The following is an 18,675-nucleotide window of genomic DNA, read 5'->3' as shown; positions in this document are numbered from 1 at the left end:
TCATTATTTTGCAATAGGGTCGTCTTGAAAGATCTCTTATCATCATAACATCAGCCGTAAAGTGATTGCACTTTTCTCCTTTTTTTTGTCTTTTTGGGCAATAATTTCAAAAATAGCGTGAAAGGCTCATGAAAAACAACTTTCATTACTCCCTTTAGAAGTCTGAATGCATGTTCTTCTGTAAATGGGTGGTCGACGTTTATCCTCTCCCCATAAAATATTCTCCCGTGGAAAATGACCCCCGGACGAAATTTTGCTTTGCTTTTTAGCTCAATAAGCTTTTTAGCTCAAAATACCTCATTTTTGTGATGGTATGTACAAGAATTGAGTTATTTTGAAGCCAAAATGATTATTTCCAACTTTTTTTACTTTGAAAGTTGTGTTTGTAAGCTTATTCCATTTTACCCGCTTAGAAAAGTTGAGGACGACATAGTCAATTCTAGTATGGAATATTTTATTCTGCTCTGAAATTTTCTCTTCCAGAAGAGAAATCGGCTTGTTTCTCTAGCACGCTAAGTTGCGCTAGAGAAAATTCCTTCATTGTGTTCTTTATTCCAATAACGAGGTAAATAACAAGTAGGTTTTCTTTGGCAAATAAGGCTATAATTTAAAAGGAAGAATACAAGGTGTGATTATGTATTTTTGATTTAGATAATCAAAGTCTAAGTTTGCGTGCTACTAGGAATGGGTTTCAGCGGCGCTAAAAGGGTTGTTTATCCGCCGTATTCCAACTTCCCCGGTGAAATCAACAATAAACAAAAATAGTATCAAATCCATATGTTGCCACGTGTTGGCTGAAACGATTAGGATAACTAAGAAAAAGCAACAATGTCGTGTGTTAATTAACATACCCTGTAAAGTAAACAGAACCTGATCAAAGATAACATGACATCGGGTATTTTCGCTCCTCCGGGTCTTTGTGGAATTAGTAGATGTAACCGGTCCTGGAATTAATCCATACCCCTTCAGGGTAGAAATGCTCCCAAGATTTGAAGCTATTTTTGGAGATCCTAGGGACAAGTAATTTTTTTTAGCAGATTAGTAACCTTGACATGCTACCGAGAGCTATGGGACAGGAGAGTTTCATTAGATTTCTTCTAGACATGTGAAGGGTAATCGTTTGAATTAGTTAGTTGGCTCATATCCTGCTGTTAACTTCTAGTGCCCCATGTTAAATCTCCGTAGCTGTTGTTATAATTTACTGTTACCATTGAGTGTGCAGCTTCGTCTTCATCCTTTTTTTGGCGAGTGGGTCTATTATTCTTTTAATTTTCAAAGGCATTCCCCTGTAACAAAGGCGTCTGTCTGTGTGATTAAATGTGAAAACTAAAGCCGCATAAAAATGCCAGACTTGAAGACTTAAATATTGTAAATGAAAAATTAATGCAAGGATTTAAAGCAGTGAAACTTGAAGAATATATAGGTTCAATAAGACTTATTGAATCACTTAGTAAAGAATCACTTTTTAGTAAAGAATCACTTGCAGGGTGGATGAAGACTTGCTCTAAATTTTCTGATGTTGACCTTCGAATTTTCGGTTGACCTTCGAATTTTGTCATTCAACCTGCTGCAAATTTGTTTAGTAGATATTAAGAAATTCAGACTAAATACAACTAGATAACCACATACATTACTAGTCAGATTAAACATGAAAAAGATAACATTTTTTATAAAAGTATTATTAAGACTCACATCAAGTGCTATGTCAACAGGAACTCCATCTTTTGCCTATCTTCTGTCAAAAAATTCATGATCCAGAAGGTCAATCAAGAGGTCAGGAATATTCTCTAATAAAAAAAAAAATACAAATGAAATATATATATCAATTAGATATGAGTAAACAATTCCCGCCTGTTTCAAGTTTCCGCCTATGTTTTTCTTGTTTATAGAAACCCTTGTTTACTTGTATCTCCGAAGAATATAATTTTTTTTTTTTTTTATTTATGTTTGGAAACTGTGTGACCTCTCTTTTCAACTTTACTATTTGAGTTGCAGATTTGTAGTTTTTTGCAGATTAACTTGTTTCTGTTTACTCCCTATTTGTTGTTTGCTACATTTTCGTTTGACCTACTTGTTTTTTACTGACTCTACTCTTGCTATTAGTTTTAAGATATTCACATTCTTTTGCAGTTTGGCGGGCTGTCTGACTTAGACATTGTTGGTCTGCAATCGCGTCAAAGTTACCTTTTTGAACAAATTCGGCCAAATGCTGTGAGCATTGTTGATGCCTTCGATATTCGAGACGAAATTTTAAACTCAACTTTGGGAGTGGCAAATGGTGATGTATATAACAGGCTGATGGAGGAGGCCAAAAACTCGCCACTAAACCTGACTCAAGTTCACAGTTCTTTCCAAAATTATCTTAAACCTTTCATGAATGCTCATCTATGAGTAATCTTAAGTTTGGTTTTGAACATTGGGTTTTTCGGTTTCCGCTTTTTCAAGCTTTGTGTATCGGGAATAAATTTAGCGTTAATATATTGGAATATTGTTGGGTTACTTTCCGATTTTTCTTCTGAAATTGTAAAAGGAGTTCACCATTGGAATTAATATTTTACCAATAAAACGTTAAAGAAAGTTCATATCTTCCGTATGATTAGTTCTAGTGACACACAAAACAAAATACAGTATAATTCTCGTTGAATTAAAATTTATAGTTCTTAAATCTATTTCAAGTGCAACGAATAAACCAGATACCTATTAGAGACTGGGGCTCTAATAAACCCGCTACCACGAAAGCAGGTCTGAATGAAAAAAAAAATGATTTTATTGCTGCACTTTTTGAAAAATGGAGGCATGTATTTGTTCTTTCTGTTTCAATGTTGAGCCGATAGAAAAAAATTAATTTTAAAAATCTTAAAAAATATTTAATATTGAAAATCTTGAACATTTTTTTTTGTTTGCATCCGTGCTGTACCTTTGCAAAAGATAATAGAGAATTGGTTTTATTTTTAAATCGATTTTTTAAAATCGTGGAAAGATTCCAGTATTGAAGTAAAATTTCTTCAATATCTGACATTATGGGTCTGTATGGAAAGCCCGTGAATTTACGGATATACCCCTAATAATTTAAACCAATAAGATTATGGACTGAGAGGACTTTCCGTCAAAAAAAAAAAAAAAAAAAAAAAAAAAAAAAAAAAAAAAAAAAAAAAAAAAAAAAAAAAACGGCCCTGTGTGAATTACTGGTATAATATATATACTAAGAATATAGGTAACTTAGAAGAGTGGAAACTAGTCCTATTATCGCAAAAAAAAACGCCATCTAGCGTTTGGGGTTTCTGGGTAAGTTTTCAGTGTAATAATTTTGAAAAATTGTGAAATTAGTCTAGTTTACCAAATTAGTATACTTATAAGTGTCTGATCTCAGTTTTTGAAAAAACAACTACTTTTCAAGAAATACGGTGACAACTCGATATTTTTTTTGCTATTAAAATTACTCTACGACGAAAAAAAAAGTAGATTTTTAAGCTTATGAGAGAACTGAATGCAAAGCTCAAAGGCATTTTATGTTATCGTCAATATAATTTCTCCTTTAATTTGAGAAGCAAGGAGTTGCGTGAGAATATGATCGAAGCTTTGATCAAGTAGAAGGAATAGTCTTCTAATTTTTATGGCACTTGGTATTAACCAAGTGACATATAGCAATCGCCAATTCTGTCGGTCTGTCTGTCGGTCCTGGTTTTGCTACTTTAGGCACTTCCAGGTAAGCTAGGAAGATGAAATTTGGCAGGCGTATCAGGGACGGGACCAGCTTAAATTAGAAATAGTCGTTTTCCCAATTTGACCATCTGGGGGGGGGGGGGGGGGTTGGGGGCCGGTTGATTCGGAAAAAATAGAAAAATTGAAGTATTTTTAACTTACGAACTGTTGATCAGATCTTAATGAAATTTGATGTTTGGAAGGATATCGTGTCTCAGAGCTGTTATTTTAAATCCTGACCGGATCTGATGACATTGGGGGGGGGGATATGGGAGGGGAAACCTAAAATCTTGGAAAACACTTAGACTGGAGGGATCGGGATGAAACTTGGTGGGAAAAAAGCACAAGTCCTAGATACATGATTGACATAACCGGAACGGATCCGCTCTCTTTGGGATAGTTGGGGGGAGGGGGTAATTCTGAAAAATTAGAAAAAATGAGGTATTTTTAACTTACGAACGGGTGATCGGATCTCAATGAAATTTGATATTGAGAAGGATATCGTGTCTCAGGGCTCTTATTTTAAACCCGACCGGATCTGGTGACATTGGGGGGGGGAGTTGGGAGGGGGAAACCTATAACTTGGAAAACACTTAGAGTGGAGGGATCGGGATGAAACTTGGTGGGAAAAATAAGCACAAGTCCTAGATGTATGATTGACATAACCGGAACGGATCCGCTCTCTTTGGGGTAGTTGGGGGACGGGTTAATTCTGAAAAATTAGAAAAAATTAGGTATTTTTAACTTACGAACGGGTGATCGGATCTCAATGAAATTTGATATTTAGAAGGATATCGTGTCTCACAGCTCTTATTTTAAATCCTGACCGGATCTGGTGACATTGGGGGAAGTTTGGGGTGAGGAACCTAAAATCATGGAAAACGCTTAGATTGGAGGGATCGGGATGAAACTTGGTGGGAAAAATAAGCAAAAGTCTTATATACGTGATTTGCATAATTGGAATGGATCCGCTCTATTAGGGGGGGGGGGGGCTAATTCTGAAAAATAAGAAAAAATGACGTATTTTTAACTTACGAAGGAGTGATCGGATCTTAATGAAACTTCATATTTAGAAGGACCTCGTAACTCAGATCTCTTATTTTAAATCTCAACCGGATCAAGCGTAATTGGGGGGGGGGGGCAGTTGGGGGACCGGATATCTTAGAAAATACTTAAAGCAGTGAGATCAGGATGGAACTGGATGGGAAGAATAGAAACCTGTCTAAGATACATGACTGACATAACTGGACCGAATCTGCTCTCTTTGGTGGAATTGGGGGGGGGGGGGGTAATTTTGAAAATTGAGGTATTTGTAACTTAAGATAGGGTGACCAGATCTTAATGAAATTTGATATTTAGAAGGATCTTGTGCTTTAAAGTTCTAATTTTAAATTCTTACCAGATCCTGTGACATTGGGGGGAGTTGAAGGGGGAAACCGGAATTCTTGGAAAATGTGAAAATTCGGGTATTTTTATCTTACGAATAGATGATCGGATCTTAATGAAATTTGATTTTTAGAAGGAATTCCTGTCTCAGAGCTCTTATTTCAAATCCCAACCAGATCTTTTGACATTGGGGGGGGGGGGGAGTTGGAGGGGGAAATCTTGGAAAAACACTTGGAGTGGAGGAATCGGGATGAAGCTTGGTGGATAGAATAAACAAATGTCCTTGATATGTGATTGACAGAATCGTACTGGATTCGCTCTCTTTGGGGGAGTTGGGGGGAGAGGTTCAGTGATTTGGCGAGTTTGGTGCTTCTGGACGTGCTAGGACGATTAAAATTGGTAGGCGTGTCAGGGACCTGCACAATTTGACTTGATAAAGTCGTTTTCCCAGATTCGACCATCTGGGGCTAAAGGGAGAGGAAAAATTAGAAAAAATTAGGTATTTATAACTTACGAGTGGTTGATCGGACCTTAATGAATTTTGATATTTAGAAGGACATCGTGACTCAGAGCTCTTATTTTAAATCCTGACCGGCATTAAGCCTCTTATTTTCGTTTTTAAATCAATCTATTGATTCATAGAATTTTGTTAGAGCTCATACCATATGATCTCTTGGCTCTTAGCTCTTCTCGCCTCGTCACAAGTGCCATATGAGCTCTTAGCTCTTGTGTTTATGGCACTTGGTATTAACCAAGTGACATATAGCAGTCGCCAATTCTGTCGGTCTGTCTGTCGGTCTGTCGGTCTGTCTGTCGGTCTGTCGGTCTGTCGGTTCCGGTTTTGCTACTTTAGGCACTTCCAGGTAAGCTAGGACGATGAAATTTGGCAAGCGTATCAGGGACCGGACCAGATTAAATTAGAAATAGTCGTTTTCCCGATTTGACCATCTGGGGGGGAGTGGGGGCCCGGTTAATTCGTAAAAAATAGAAAAAATGAAGTATTTTTAACTTATCAGCGGGTATTTGGATCTTAATGAAATTTGATGTTTGGAATGATATTGTGTCTTAGAGCTCTTATTTTTAATCCCGACCGGATCTGATGACATTGGGGGGAGTTGGAGGGGGAAAACCTAAAGTCCCGGTTTTGCTACTTTAGGCACTTCCAGGTAAGCTAGGACGATGAAATTTGGCAAGCGTATCAGGGACCGGACCAGATTAAATTAGAAATAGTCGTTTTCCCGATTTGACCATCTGGGGGGGGGGGGGGAGAAGGGGCCGGTTAATTCGGAAAAATAGAAAAAATGAAGTATTTTTAACTTATGAGCGGGTGATTGGATCTTTATGAAATTTGATGTTTGGAATGATATTGTGTCTCAGAGCTCTTATTTTAAATCCCGACTGGATCTGATGACATTGGGGGGAGTTGGAGGGGGGAAACCTAAAATCTTGGAAAACACTTAGAGTAGAGGGATCGGGATGAAACTTGATGGGAAAAATAAGCGCAAGTCCCAGATACATGATTGACATAATCGGAACTTATTTGCTCTCTTTGGGGTAGTTGGGAGGGGGGGGAGTAAGTCTTAAAAATTAGAAAAATGAGGTATTTTCAACTTACGAACGGGTGATCGGATCTCAATGAAATTTGATGTTTAGAAGGATATCGTGTCTTAGAGCTCTTATTTTAAATCCCGACCGGATCTGGTGATGGGGGCGGGGAGTTGGGAGGGGGAAACCTAAAACTTGGAAAACACTTAGAGTGGAGGGATCGGGATGAAACATGGTGGGAAAAATAAACACAAGTCCTAGATAGATGATTGACATAAACGGAACGGATCCGCTCTCTTTTGGGTAGTTGGGGGGGGGGGGGGTTAATTCTGAAAAATTAGAAAAAATGAGGTATTTTTAACTTACGAATGGGTGATTGGATCTCCATGAAATTTGATTTTTAGAAGGATATCGTGGCTCAAAGCTCTTATTTTAAATCCTGACCGGATCTGGTGACATTGGGGGAAGTTTGGGGTGGGGAGACCTAAAATGATGGGAAACCCTTAGATTGGAAGGATTGGGATGAAACTTGGTTGGAAAAATAAGCAAAAGTCTTGCATACGTAATTTACATAATTGGAACGGATCCGCTCAATTGCGGGGGGGGGGGGGTAATTCTGAAAAATAAGAAAAATAACGTATTTTTAACTTACGAAGGAGTGATCGGATCTTCATGAAACTTCATATTTAGAAGGACCTCGTAACTCTGATATCTTATTTTAAATCTCAACCGGATCAAACGTAATTGGGGGGGGGGGCAGTTGGGGGGACCGGAAATCTTAGAAAATACTTAAAGCGGTGAGATCAGGATGAAACTGGATGGGAAGAATAGAAACCTGTCTAAGATACGTGACTGACATAACTGGACCGGATCTGCTCTCTTTGGTGGAATTGGGAGGGGGGAGGTAATTTTGAAAATTGAGGTATTTGTAACTTACGAAAGGGTGACCAGATCTTAATGAAATTTGATATTTAGAAGGATCTTGTGCTATAAAGTTTAACTTTAGGTTCTGACCTTCTCACAAGTGCCAAATGAGCTCTTGGCTCTTGGCTCTTCCGACCTCGTCCAAATGAGCTCTTGGCTCTTCCGACCTCGTACCATATGAGCTCTCGGCTCTTCCGACCTCGTCACAAGTGCCATATGAGCTCTTAGCTCTTGTTTTTTTCGTAAGTGACTGGAATTGGTGACCTATGGAAATGGTTGGCGTTAAATTGGACTTTCATTGCCTCTTTATTCATCCTTTACAACTCAGCATTGGGTTCAAAGAAAAAAAAGCAAAAAGAAAGCAGAATTTGGCTTAAATCAAAGAGTTTTAATTTATACCTTTTTTTGTGTTTTTAATATGACACGCGAAACAGATCAGCTAAAGTGTGTCTAATGTGGGTCAGGGTCTGTCTGATATGAAAAATCAGGCTAAAAAATTTTAACAATAATAAAACGAAATAGTTTCATGGCATTCGTGTTTAATGGTATATTTCATTCTGGTAGATGAACAATGACCCGCCATCTAAAATCAAAACAGATAATACGCAGAAAAAAAAAACTTTTAAAAATACGAGTTGCGTATACTTTGATCCAACTCAAATTTGGATTTTGCATTGAATTAGTTGCACTATCTAAGGTTCTTTGTCCTACCAACCGGCGAAGCTTATTACATTGACATATATACCCCCTCTTTTTGAAGACAGTAAATATAATTGTCTTCCACTGTCTTAATGCAAAGCTGCAATTCTAAGCATTTTTTCCATTTGCAACGATTTCAGGAATGTGTTTTGATTTTCTATGGCCGAGATGGAATTACGTTTGTTTTACGTCAATGGGGCAAATAGGAGCTAGAAAACTTTTGTTTGAAACATGGGATGATTGTCATGATACAAAGAGCTCAGGTTTGGCCATTTCCTGATAGAGCTGCAAAACACATTGGTAAACTCTTCTCCCCTTTCTTAGTCTATTCAATTAGATTCTTTTTCTGCTTCTTCTTTGGCTACCTTCCAAGAAATTCTATAAGTCTTTATTTCGGTTTTTATAGGCTCATCCCAGTTTTTTTTTTAGGATTCAAAGGAGGGTAATTTATCTTCAGTGTTAATGCAAACGATACCACGGGAGTTTAACATAATAATAAAGTTTTAGGGTCGGCAGATACAGAAATTATTTTTTCTGAGAGAAAAAAAAGGATAGCAGAATAGTTCCAATCCATCTCAAATTCTTGAAATCTCTTATGTCTTCCACCTGAACATCACTGGGCATGAAAAAGTTTCTCGGAATAGCATCCCAATTACTGCGTCTTCGTACGAGTACCATGAGGGGTAAACCTCTTTTTTAATTTACTGGTTTTTCTACCGAAAATAAAATCTTTTGCTCAAAGTCACTGGATAAAATATTATATTTAGTTAATTCAACTATTAGTAAGTAAGCAATCCGATTAACGGATGTTTCTTGAATACTAAGATCCCTTCGTCGAATCTACAGTGCGTTGCTACTCCAATCTTCAATCTCTCGGTCCTGTATCACCAAGCTAAGGTCAAACCCACTGCACCACTACAGGAAAATTAAACTTTGTGGGTTGTCTCATGCCAACTTTAAGTGATAAAAAATGTCAGGAGCGTAAGCAGGACAGAGGCTTTTAAAATTAGTCAGGCTAATCTGCACAGTGAGTTACTGTCAAAAGAGACCCTAAGTAGCACAGGATGCTATCATTGAAAAGTAAATTTTAAAAAAAGCAATTATCTCATCCTTATATAGAAAGAAGATTTAATCTGAAGTTTCCACCTTAAAAAGTATATCTGTTTACTAAGTTCAAGAACAGACCAACAGTTTCATTCATAAAAATACATGTAATATAAATGAAGAATATGCGTGTACGGTGGGCTTCTTTCTGCTTTTCTGTGCAATGATGACTTTGCACCACATTACTAAATACATTATCGTGGTTGCAGAAACAGCAGTAATATAGTAAAGAGCAAACCCCAGCCCATGGTAAGTGAAAGTTTAAAAACATGTACCGGAAAAAAACTATTGCAACAAAAATATCATTTGAAGCTGATTAGGGGTGGCGACTATTATTTCAGTTAATTTTACTTGTAAAAACTTTTATCGCCATCGAAGATGGTGTGGGTCACAACGAGAAATGAACCATTGTACATTTGATGCTGATCATGCTTGATAACACTAAAGAAGAGAACTACAACAAGGGGAACCACTTTTTGCATGGTAAACACTCTCGTGTCTCTTTTTTTCTTCCTCTTCTTCTCTTTCTTATCATCTCAGGGGTGATCGTATCGAACCAGTGATCGTGGAGTATTATGATAGGGCTCATTTTTAAAGAAACCGTTATATCTAGTATCAAGAACGTATCCCATTTTTTTTTGGGGGGGGGGGAGGGTGTACGAAAAAACTTTTTTTAAATCATCCAAAATTTGTATATAATCATTTTGTAATGTTTTTATGAGTCAGACAAACATTTCAGGGGGATCCAACCACCTGCCCTCCCTGGATAAGGCCTTGTCTAGTACTTTTTTAAAGAATTAACTTTAAAAAAATACTTTCTAACAAAAAAAAAATCAAAGAAAAGTTAAGAGTAATATTAAAACGTGAGGCCGGAAGAAATAGGGTCCTATGATCAGTGGTGGATCCAGAGGGCACGTGCCACCCCTCACGTGGTGGTGGATTTGTTGTTGGGACCGCTTGCTCTGGTTTGGGATGAGTTTTTTTTTGTAATTGGTTTTTAATAGTTGACTTTTTATTAAGTTTTTAATTATTAAGACTGTTTCTTTTTGTAAACAAGTTTGAAACAAGGTTTTAGTCATTTTGTGCGGTCTCTTTTAGATTTAACTAATGCTGTATACCGCCAAAAAGCATTTAATTAAATTTAGGTTTATCAAGGGAATCTGTCCGTATTACCACAAAAGCCAATTGGGAGGTGAAAATCTGCATTTCGTAATAACAAGGAGGGGAAATCTAAAATCCTAACTTCTTTAGGCTGTCGAAATAATATTTTGGGATTGTGCTCTGAATGGGGCTGAAAAGCAAAATATTTACTCCTTTTACTGTCAAAATTGTTTTTTCGAGTCTAGCTATGGCACTTAGCGTTTTTTACAATATTTTTGTTTTTTTTAGGGGATTTGTATAATAGAAAGTAAATGCATGAGAAGTGCAAAAATTATTAATTTAAGTTTTGGATTTTGGTAAGGAAATGGTGGCCACTTTACTGCCTATTTTCATCTAATTAAAGCTCTGTGTTATATGACACATCACCTTCTCTGTTCGTCCCAAAACATTAAAATAAGGGCAAAACTCTTTAGAAGTTTAATAAAAGTTCATATAAGTATTTACTTAAAACTAGGTATACTAGTCGAAATACTCTTTCCAATGTCGGAGTAATCATTTAAGAAAAATAAATTTTCAAAAAATTGTTTCAAAAATTTAAAAAAAAAAAATTTCAAAAAAAGGCAAATAATTATGTATTTATTTTTTTTATCTAGTTGGTATAGATGTGTCTCTAAATTCTCAGTTTGAATCAGTTTAATGGCATCGATTTTTTTCAAACATTTACTAATATGTTTAAATGCTGATAAAAAGTGGAAATTCACCCAACTTGACTTAACCACGTAAACGGGATGCAACTACAATATTACTTCAGAATTTCGCACCTTCTCAATAACAACCAGTCATAAAATATAGTTATATTTTTCTATAGGGGTCGCATATATTTGTCCATAAAATTGTCTAAACTGCTATATATACCGTTGGGGATTTTTATACTTATTTTGATACATACCAAAACAATCATTTTTCCATCATTAGTTGCTTATAAATCAAAATTTTTACAGGACAATTCTATTCCTTAAAGCTAAATTTGAGTCAAATTTCAAATTTTTATTTTTATGCTCAACCTATCGAGATTTAAACGTTTGAATTGAATATCTGAAAATTTCAAGATTAAAAGAAATTAATTAGAAATATACCACAGCTTGAAACCCTGATAATTTAAATCACCAGTCTCCACCTATCAACTACAAAAATAACAAACATATAATTATTTGTTTTTTAAGGGGTATTTCGACTCATATACTTAGTTTGAAGCAAATATCTACATGAATCTTTATTAGAGTTCATATTTTTCTGACAACTTTGGTCTTTATTGGAGTATTTTAGGATGAATAGAAGAGGAAATACTAACGAAGAGCTCTAAACTGACAGGACTCTAGACTGACAGGACTAGCCATTATGAACATTCACCGAAATATTGAGGTAGACATTGACATTGTAATAAATAGATATCCGCCATATCTATGTGGAAACAGAGAAATAGATTTTTTCTTATAAAAGTGTGAATTCTGTAATTTAAGCAAAATATATCGAACTTCAAAACGTGGAAAAATACGCTACGTTGCTATGAAAAGTAAAATTTTGATCAGTAAATTTTTGAGATTTCGTAAAAGTTGACACTGTTTATTAAAACACTATTTTTAAAAGAAACAGTGATTAGTTAATGCATTATTGCCTGTACTTAAAACCCTTGTTTTTAATGCGTTCTGTGTATTTATATCTCTTCGTTGTGTTTTTCTTGTTACATTCCTAAAAGAACTAGTATTTAATGCTTAATACATGTTTTACGAATACACAAGTTGTATCTTTACCTTCAAATCTTACTCTTCATTACTATCATAGTTAATGCCACAAAGTTTGGCGACATACTAAATGGTTTGACATATACAAATTGTCATAAAGAGTGAACGGCCCCAAAAGATGGTTAAATACCAGTTTTATTTTTTTGACAATAAAAAGCTTAACTCGCTATAGTGGTCAGAAGTGCAATGGCAAAAAAATATTCAGAAAAAATTAAATATATTTTTATATATATGGTGAACAGCTTTTCTTTTATTGGCGGGATGGTTTTTACAACTTACTATTTTTTGTATCAATATTTTTATACCATTTGAAGTTCAACAGATTTGTTAGAACTTTAACCCTCACCAAATTTTGGATTATATTTACGACCATTTCCGCTACCTACCTACGACGCATAATTGTCGAGGTTCCCCTTAAATTGCAGGCATTTTTTTGTTCGCAAGTTTATCCAAGCAACCTATTATGCACCCGACCCCCTAAAGAAAATCTTAGATCCGCCCCTGTAGTAGATACAGGTATAGTAGAAACAAGACGCTAAATGTGTCTTGAATAGTCCTTAAAAAGAACTAATAAAATAAAATTATATTTTTGATCAACAATTATATTAATTGCTGAGAGCTTGGCAATCAAAGACTTCTTTTCACTGTAATTTTTATTTTCAGTGTTGTAAGTACAAAAGAAAATATTTGTAATATAATTCATTTTCATTTTCAGCGCAAATGAAGCAGTCAGCTTTTAACTTTTAGAGTTAGAGAAAGGGGAAGTACCCCAGATCTTGTCTTTAGTCATTCTTTTTACGTTTTAAGTTGGATTTTAATATTCAGTTGAAGTTTTACTTGTTTCAATATTCATTTATTCATTTACTCTAGTACCTAATGTATGTTTGCTGGCTGTGATTTTTTACTTAATTTCTGTTCGTTTTGGGCTTCATTTATTTTTTTATAGCAATTTCTGGTCGCTTTCAGTTTCATTTCATCTGTAATAGTAATTTCTGGTCGTTTTGAGTCTGAGCTATTATAGGAATTTGTTTCTGCTGGTCATTAATTTGATATGGCTCTTTACTTCTCTCTGAAAACTTCTTTTTCTGAATGTTTTTTTTTTAAATTAATATCCGTTCGTGTTTATTGCCAAAGTTTCAAGTTTTTCGAATATTCCCTTCTCAAACATCAAAGTTGTTTGACAAAAAAAAAACTTTTATCAGTGACCCTCCCCCTGGAAAATCCTTACCTGCTGAAAATATTCCTCGGAAGATAACCCCCACAGAAAATACCTCTGCAGTAAACATCCCCCGGAAAATGTCATCCCCACGCGGCTTGTTGGTCTCTTATCCCTTCAGACTTTAATAAATAACTAGAACTCATAATTTCTGTTAAATGAGCACACCGCGCGCGTGAGGTAGAGGTGTGGATCAGGAAGAGGCAGTTTCCTCTTATACACAATAAATTCTGCTCATTTTAGGATTTAATGTTACTCTTTACTTTCATAATAACAGCGTATACAAGAAATATTCCCAGAAATCATAAGAGAGTAGATCATCAAGTGAGCCTCCTACACAGTATAAACTATGTAAGAGGCTCGTTTGATTGTCATTGAAAATTTCAAGTGCCCTAACCAGCCCCTGTTCTAAAACTGTTTTTGATATCTGGTCCTTTTGTTGCTCCTTAAGACATCTGATCGACATTTTGATGTACCTTTTTTATCTTTAGCTGCTCAATTTGGCGAGTGGGAGAATTCCCATGGGGGGGGAGATGAAAGAATTTCCGTGGGGAAACACCGGCTCACCTTATGCAGTCTTGTTAAGTGAATGGAGCAAACCCGTAATAGTCATGAATAAACTAAGAATTCAGTAGTTGCAATTTCGGAAGTGACCAGGGATAAGCAATGAAATACATTGACGATCAGGTCAACAACTCCGCGATCTGATTTTTTACAGATACTCTTCGTAGAATTTACAAGTGTATTGACTGTTTGTAATACGATACCGCTATATCAGTATTCTGATATATTCGTACTGACGCTGACGATCTGGTCAGACAAATATTAAAATTCTAAATCTGAGCCAGATAATGCTAGTAGCTCTTAGAAAATTGTTTTTAACTTTTTAATGTAACTGTTAATTTATTTAATTAGTAATTTTCCCTTTTTAATTATTATAAATTTTGTTTATTGTTGTGCATTTTCATTAAACGAGATTTCCTTTAAAAATAGAAAATGGAACGCTGAATATATTAGATTTTGATATTTTAGATCTTGAAGTGTTTTTAATTCTTTATGAATTGTAAAACTAAAAAAACAAATTTAATTTTTCGGAAAATAATATTTTTTTACCAGTAAGGAATTAAACCAGCAAGTATGTGACCATCGTTATAAAGAAGGCTTGATATTGGTAAATACCACTGCCCAAATGTGGCTCATTTTATCTTTGCTGCTTTCAAAATACTTTTGAATTTTATTAGAATTTTCGAAGGTGACATTTAAGTAATTTTTTTTTAGAATTCTTTGCAGTTTGTCAATTAATTTGGGAAAATGGGGATGATGTCTGTTGGGGTTGCGGAGGTCATACACCCCTTTCTGCCTTTTTTTGGTATCTTACTTGGTAAGCGATTAGCTTTTAAAAATGTTCTCTATATATTAAAAAATTAAATTGCCCTTCAGTATTGTATTTTGATTAGTAACCCTTTCACCGTTACATTGAGAGCGTCCTCATATGTTATATCTTGTGTTTGATTTAAGGTTTGATTTTTGTATTATCCTTGGATTTTTATTAGTAATTTTTATTTTATTATCGTGCACTGAGGAATGTCAAGCTGAGGTCTTGACCAACATATTTGCATTATAGTCTATGTTTTTCACTGGCTTATATTATCCTCGTTTCTATCTACTGTTTTTTTTTCGTTTTGTCATGATTAGACAGTGTGGTCTCAGAAATTATTTACAAAATTCTATAAGAAAACGAGACTTTAATGGAAGCAAATTAGTGAGAAAAGTAATGCGTAAAAATATTATGTAGAATCAGATAAAATGGAATAAGCGAAGAAACTGGAAAAGATGTCAATCAAGTTCGGTGTTACAGTTGCCACTCTATTCTGAAGTTTGGGGCTTCTTTGTTTGTCATGGAGTTGTAATTTCTTCAAATGTCTTAATAGATGGTATTTTGGTATGTAGAAATTTTAATTGTTGTAAATTTAGGAATACTTATTGTGGCTAGTGAAATCGAAAATTTTTAGCTAATTTTGCTGAAATCCATGTTTAATTAAATAAACGCAAAAAAACTCTGCAAAATTAAAAAACAAATACAGAAACCTGATAAGGATCGAGGGGACAACTAAAACTGCAAAGCTAGTTTATCATTTTGAAATTTTAGATTTTTGTGTATGTTGTAAAAATCAGAAACATATCCAAGTCTTAGGAGGGAGAATGAAGTGCTATACAACAATCATAATGCTGAATTAGTCAACACTAGTTGTCGATGATAACAACACTGGAATAATTTGTGGTCTATTCTCTAACTCAATTAGTTTTAATAAAGGCATAATTAGAGCAGAACCGATTTAATTATATTTGATATATTTTTTTTATTAATGTCTAGGTTAATTTTTTGTTTCAATACTTTTTGTAGTTAATTGGTTTTTAAGGCACTTGGTATTAACCAAGTGACATATAGCAATCGCAAATTCTGTCGGTCGGTTTGTCGGTCCCGGTTTTGCTACTTTAGGCACTTCCAGGTAAGCTAGGACGATGAAATTTGGCAGGCGTATCAGGGTCCGGACCAGATTAAATTCGAAATAGTCGTTTTCCCGATTTTACCATATGGGGGGGAGTGGAGGGCCCGTTAATTCGTAAAAAAAGAAAATTGAAGTATTTTTAACTTACGAACGGTTGATCAGATCTCAATGACATTTGATGTTTGGAAGAATATCATGTCTCAAAGCTATTATTTTAAATCCCGACCGGATCTGGTGGCATTGGCGGGAGCTGGGAGGGGGGAAACTAAAATCTTGGAAAACACTTAGAGTGGAGGGATTAGGATGAAACTTGATGGGAAAAATAAGAACAAGTCCTAGATACATGATTGACATAACCGGAATGGATCCGCTCTCTTTGGGGTAGTTGGGGGGGTAATTCTGAAAAATTAGAAAAAAAGGTATTTTTAACTTACGAACGGGTGATTGGATCTCAATGAAATTTGATATTTAGAAGTATATCGTGTCTTAGAGTTCTTATTTTAAATCCCGACCGGATCTGGTGACATTGGGGGGGGGGGGGTGGGAGGGGGAAACCTAAAACTTGGAAAACACTTAGAGGGGAGGGGTCGGGATGAAACTTGGTGAAAAAAATAAGCACAAGTCCTAGATACATGATTGACATAACTGGAATGGATCCGCTCTCTTTGGGGTAGTTGGGAGGGGGGTTAATTCTGAAGAATTAGAAAAAATGAGGTATTTTTAACTTACGAATGGGTGATCGGATGTCAATGAAATTTGATATTTAGAAGGATATTGTGTCTCAAAGCTCTTATTTTAAATCCCGACCGGATCTGGTGACATTGGGAGGATTTTGGGGTGGGGGAACCTAAAGTCATGGAAAACGCTTAGATTGGAAGGATCGTGATGAAACTTGGTGGGAAAAATAAGCAAAAGTCTTACATACGTGATTTGCATAATTGGAATGGATCCGCTCTATTGGGGAGGGGGGGTTAATTCTGAAAAATAAGAAAAAATGACGTATTTTTAACTTACGAAGGGGTGATCAGATCTTCATAAAACTTCATGTTTAGAAGAAACTCGTAACCCAGATTTCTTATTTTAAATCTCAACCGGATCAAGCGTAATGGGGGGGGGGGCAGTTGGGGGGGGGGACCGGAAATCGTAGAACATACTTAAAGCGGTGAGATCAAGATGAAACTGGATGGGAAGAATAGAAACCTGTTTAAAATACGTGACTGACATAACCGGACCGGATCTGCTCTCTTTGGTAGAGTTTTTTTTTTGGGGGGGGGGGTAATTTTGAAAATTGAGGTAATTGTAACTTACGAAAGGGTGACCAGATCTTAATGAAATTTGATATTTAGAAGGATCTTGTGCTTTAAAGCTCTAATTTTGAATTCCGACCAGATCCTGTGACATTGGGGGGAGTTGGAGGGGGAAACCGGAATTCTTGGAAAACGTGAAAATTGGGGTATTATTATCTTACGAATAGGTGATCGGATCTTAATGAAATTTGATATTAGAATGAATTCATGCCTCAGAGCTCTTATTTCAAATCCCTACCAGATCTTTTGACATTGGGGGGTTGGAGGGGGAAATCTTGGAAAACACTTGGAGTGGAGGAATCGGGATGAAGCTTGGTGGATAGAATAAGCAAATGTCCTTGATGCGTGATTGACAGAATCGTACTGGATTCGCTCTCTTTGGGGGAGTTGGGGGGAGGGTTTCAGTGATTTGGCGAGTTTGGTGCTTCTGGTCGTACTAGGACGATGAAAATTGGTAGGCGTGTCAGGGAGCTGCACAATTTGACTTGATAAAGTCGTTTTCCCAGATTCGACCATCTGGGGGGCTAAAGGGAGAGGAAAAATTAGAAAAAAACAGGTATTTATAACTTACGAGTGGGTGATCGGATCTTAATGAATTTTGATATTTAGAAGGACATCGTGACTCAGAGCTCTTATTTTAAATCCTGACCGGCATTAAGCCTCTTATTTTCCTTTTTAAATCAATCTATTGATTCATAGAATTTTTTTTTTTTTTAGAGCTCATACCATATGAGCTCTTGGCTCTTGGCTCTTCTTTCCTCGTCACACGTGCCATATGAGCTCTTAGCTCTTGTTTACTTTTTGAGGTAATGCTTCAAGAGCATTTTGAGAGTAGTTTTTGCGAGTATTAGAATCTTGTGTGCTGGATGTGCCTCCACTTGTGCACCTCCACTAAATTTTGTCAGAAAGTAAAAATGAAAAGTTTATAAACGGTTTCAGTTGCTAGATCTTTTTTACAAGGACAATTGGCAAGCTTGTGGCCTAGCTTTGATGTGACGAGAATCGAACCCTTGGCCCTGAATTGCCAAGTAGAGCGTCAAACCAAAAACAAACTAAATTAACATAAATTATCACATGAAACATAGAGATAACAGATACTGATATAGATGAACAAATAAATCCCAAGTCGAGCAGAAATTCAAACGAATATTCGAGTTGAACTTAATACGAACAGAAATTCCTACAAATAGGAGTTTGGTTGCTACTCCCCTCCCATCTGTAAGCCGTCTAAAGGCTATTGCGTCATTTAAGTTTTATTGAAGACCTATGTATGTTTTGAAAAGTGTGGTTTGTTTTTTCAAAACATCGAGGAAAAAGTCACTAGAATAATCAATATTGCTGGAAAGAACTATTGAAAATGAACTGAATGTTTAATATAT

The 18,675-nt window shown here is 35.8% G+C and overlaps 2 protein-coding genes across 22 annotated transcripts in view; one reads left to right on the top strand and one right to left on the bottom strand.

Annotated features, from left to right (window-relative positions):
* LOC136031979 (acyl-coenzyme A oxidase 1-like) overlaps positions 1-2,577 on the top strand; it is a 168,548-nt gene extending 165,971 nt beyond the window's left edge. For all 21 annotated transcript variants that reach the window (XM_065712034.1, XM_065712022.1, XM_065712018.1 and 18 more), the window contains one exon: positions 2,131-2,577. In XM_065712034.1, the coding sequence (XP_065568106.1) occupies positions 2,131-2,391 (261 nt within the window). In that variant the 3' untranslated portion in view covers positions 2,392-2,577. The remainder of the gene's footprint in view (positions 1-2,130) is intronic.
* LOC136031983 (transmembrane GTPase Marf-like) overlaps positions 1-18,675 on the bottom strand; it is a 503,142-nt gene that overhangs the window by 315,899 nt on the left and 168,568 nt on the right. The window lies entirely within an intron of this gene.

The sequence above is a fragment of the Artemia franciscana genome, chromosome 10 (assembly GCF_032884065.1).
Source record: "Artemia franciscana chromosome 10, ASM3288406v1, whole genome shotgun sequence".
Lineage (NCBI taxonomy): Eukaryota > Metazoa > Arthropoda > Branchiopoda > Anostraca > Artemiidae > Artemia > Artemia franciscana.
The sequence above is the reverse complement of the archived record's forward strand: the minus strand, read 5'-3'. Positions and strand labels throughout refer to the sequence as shown.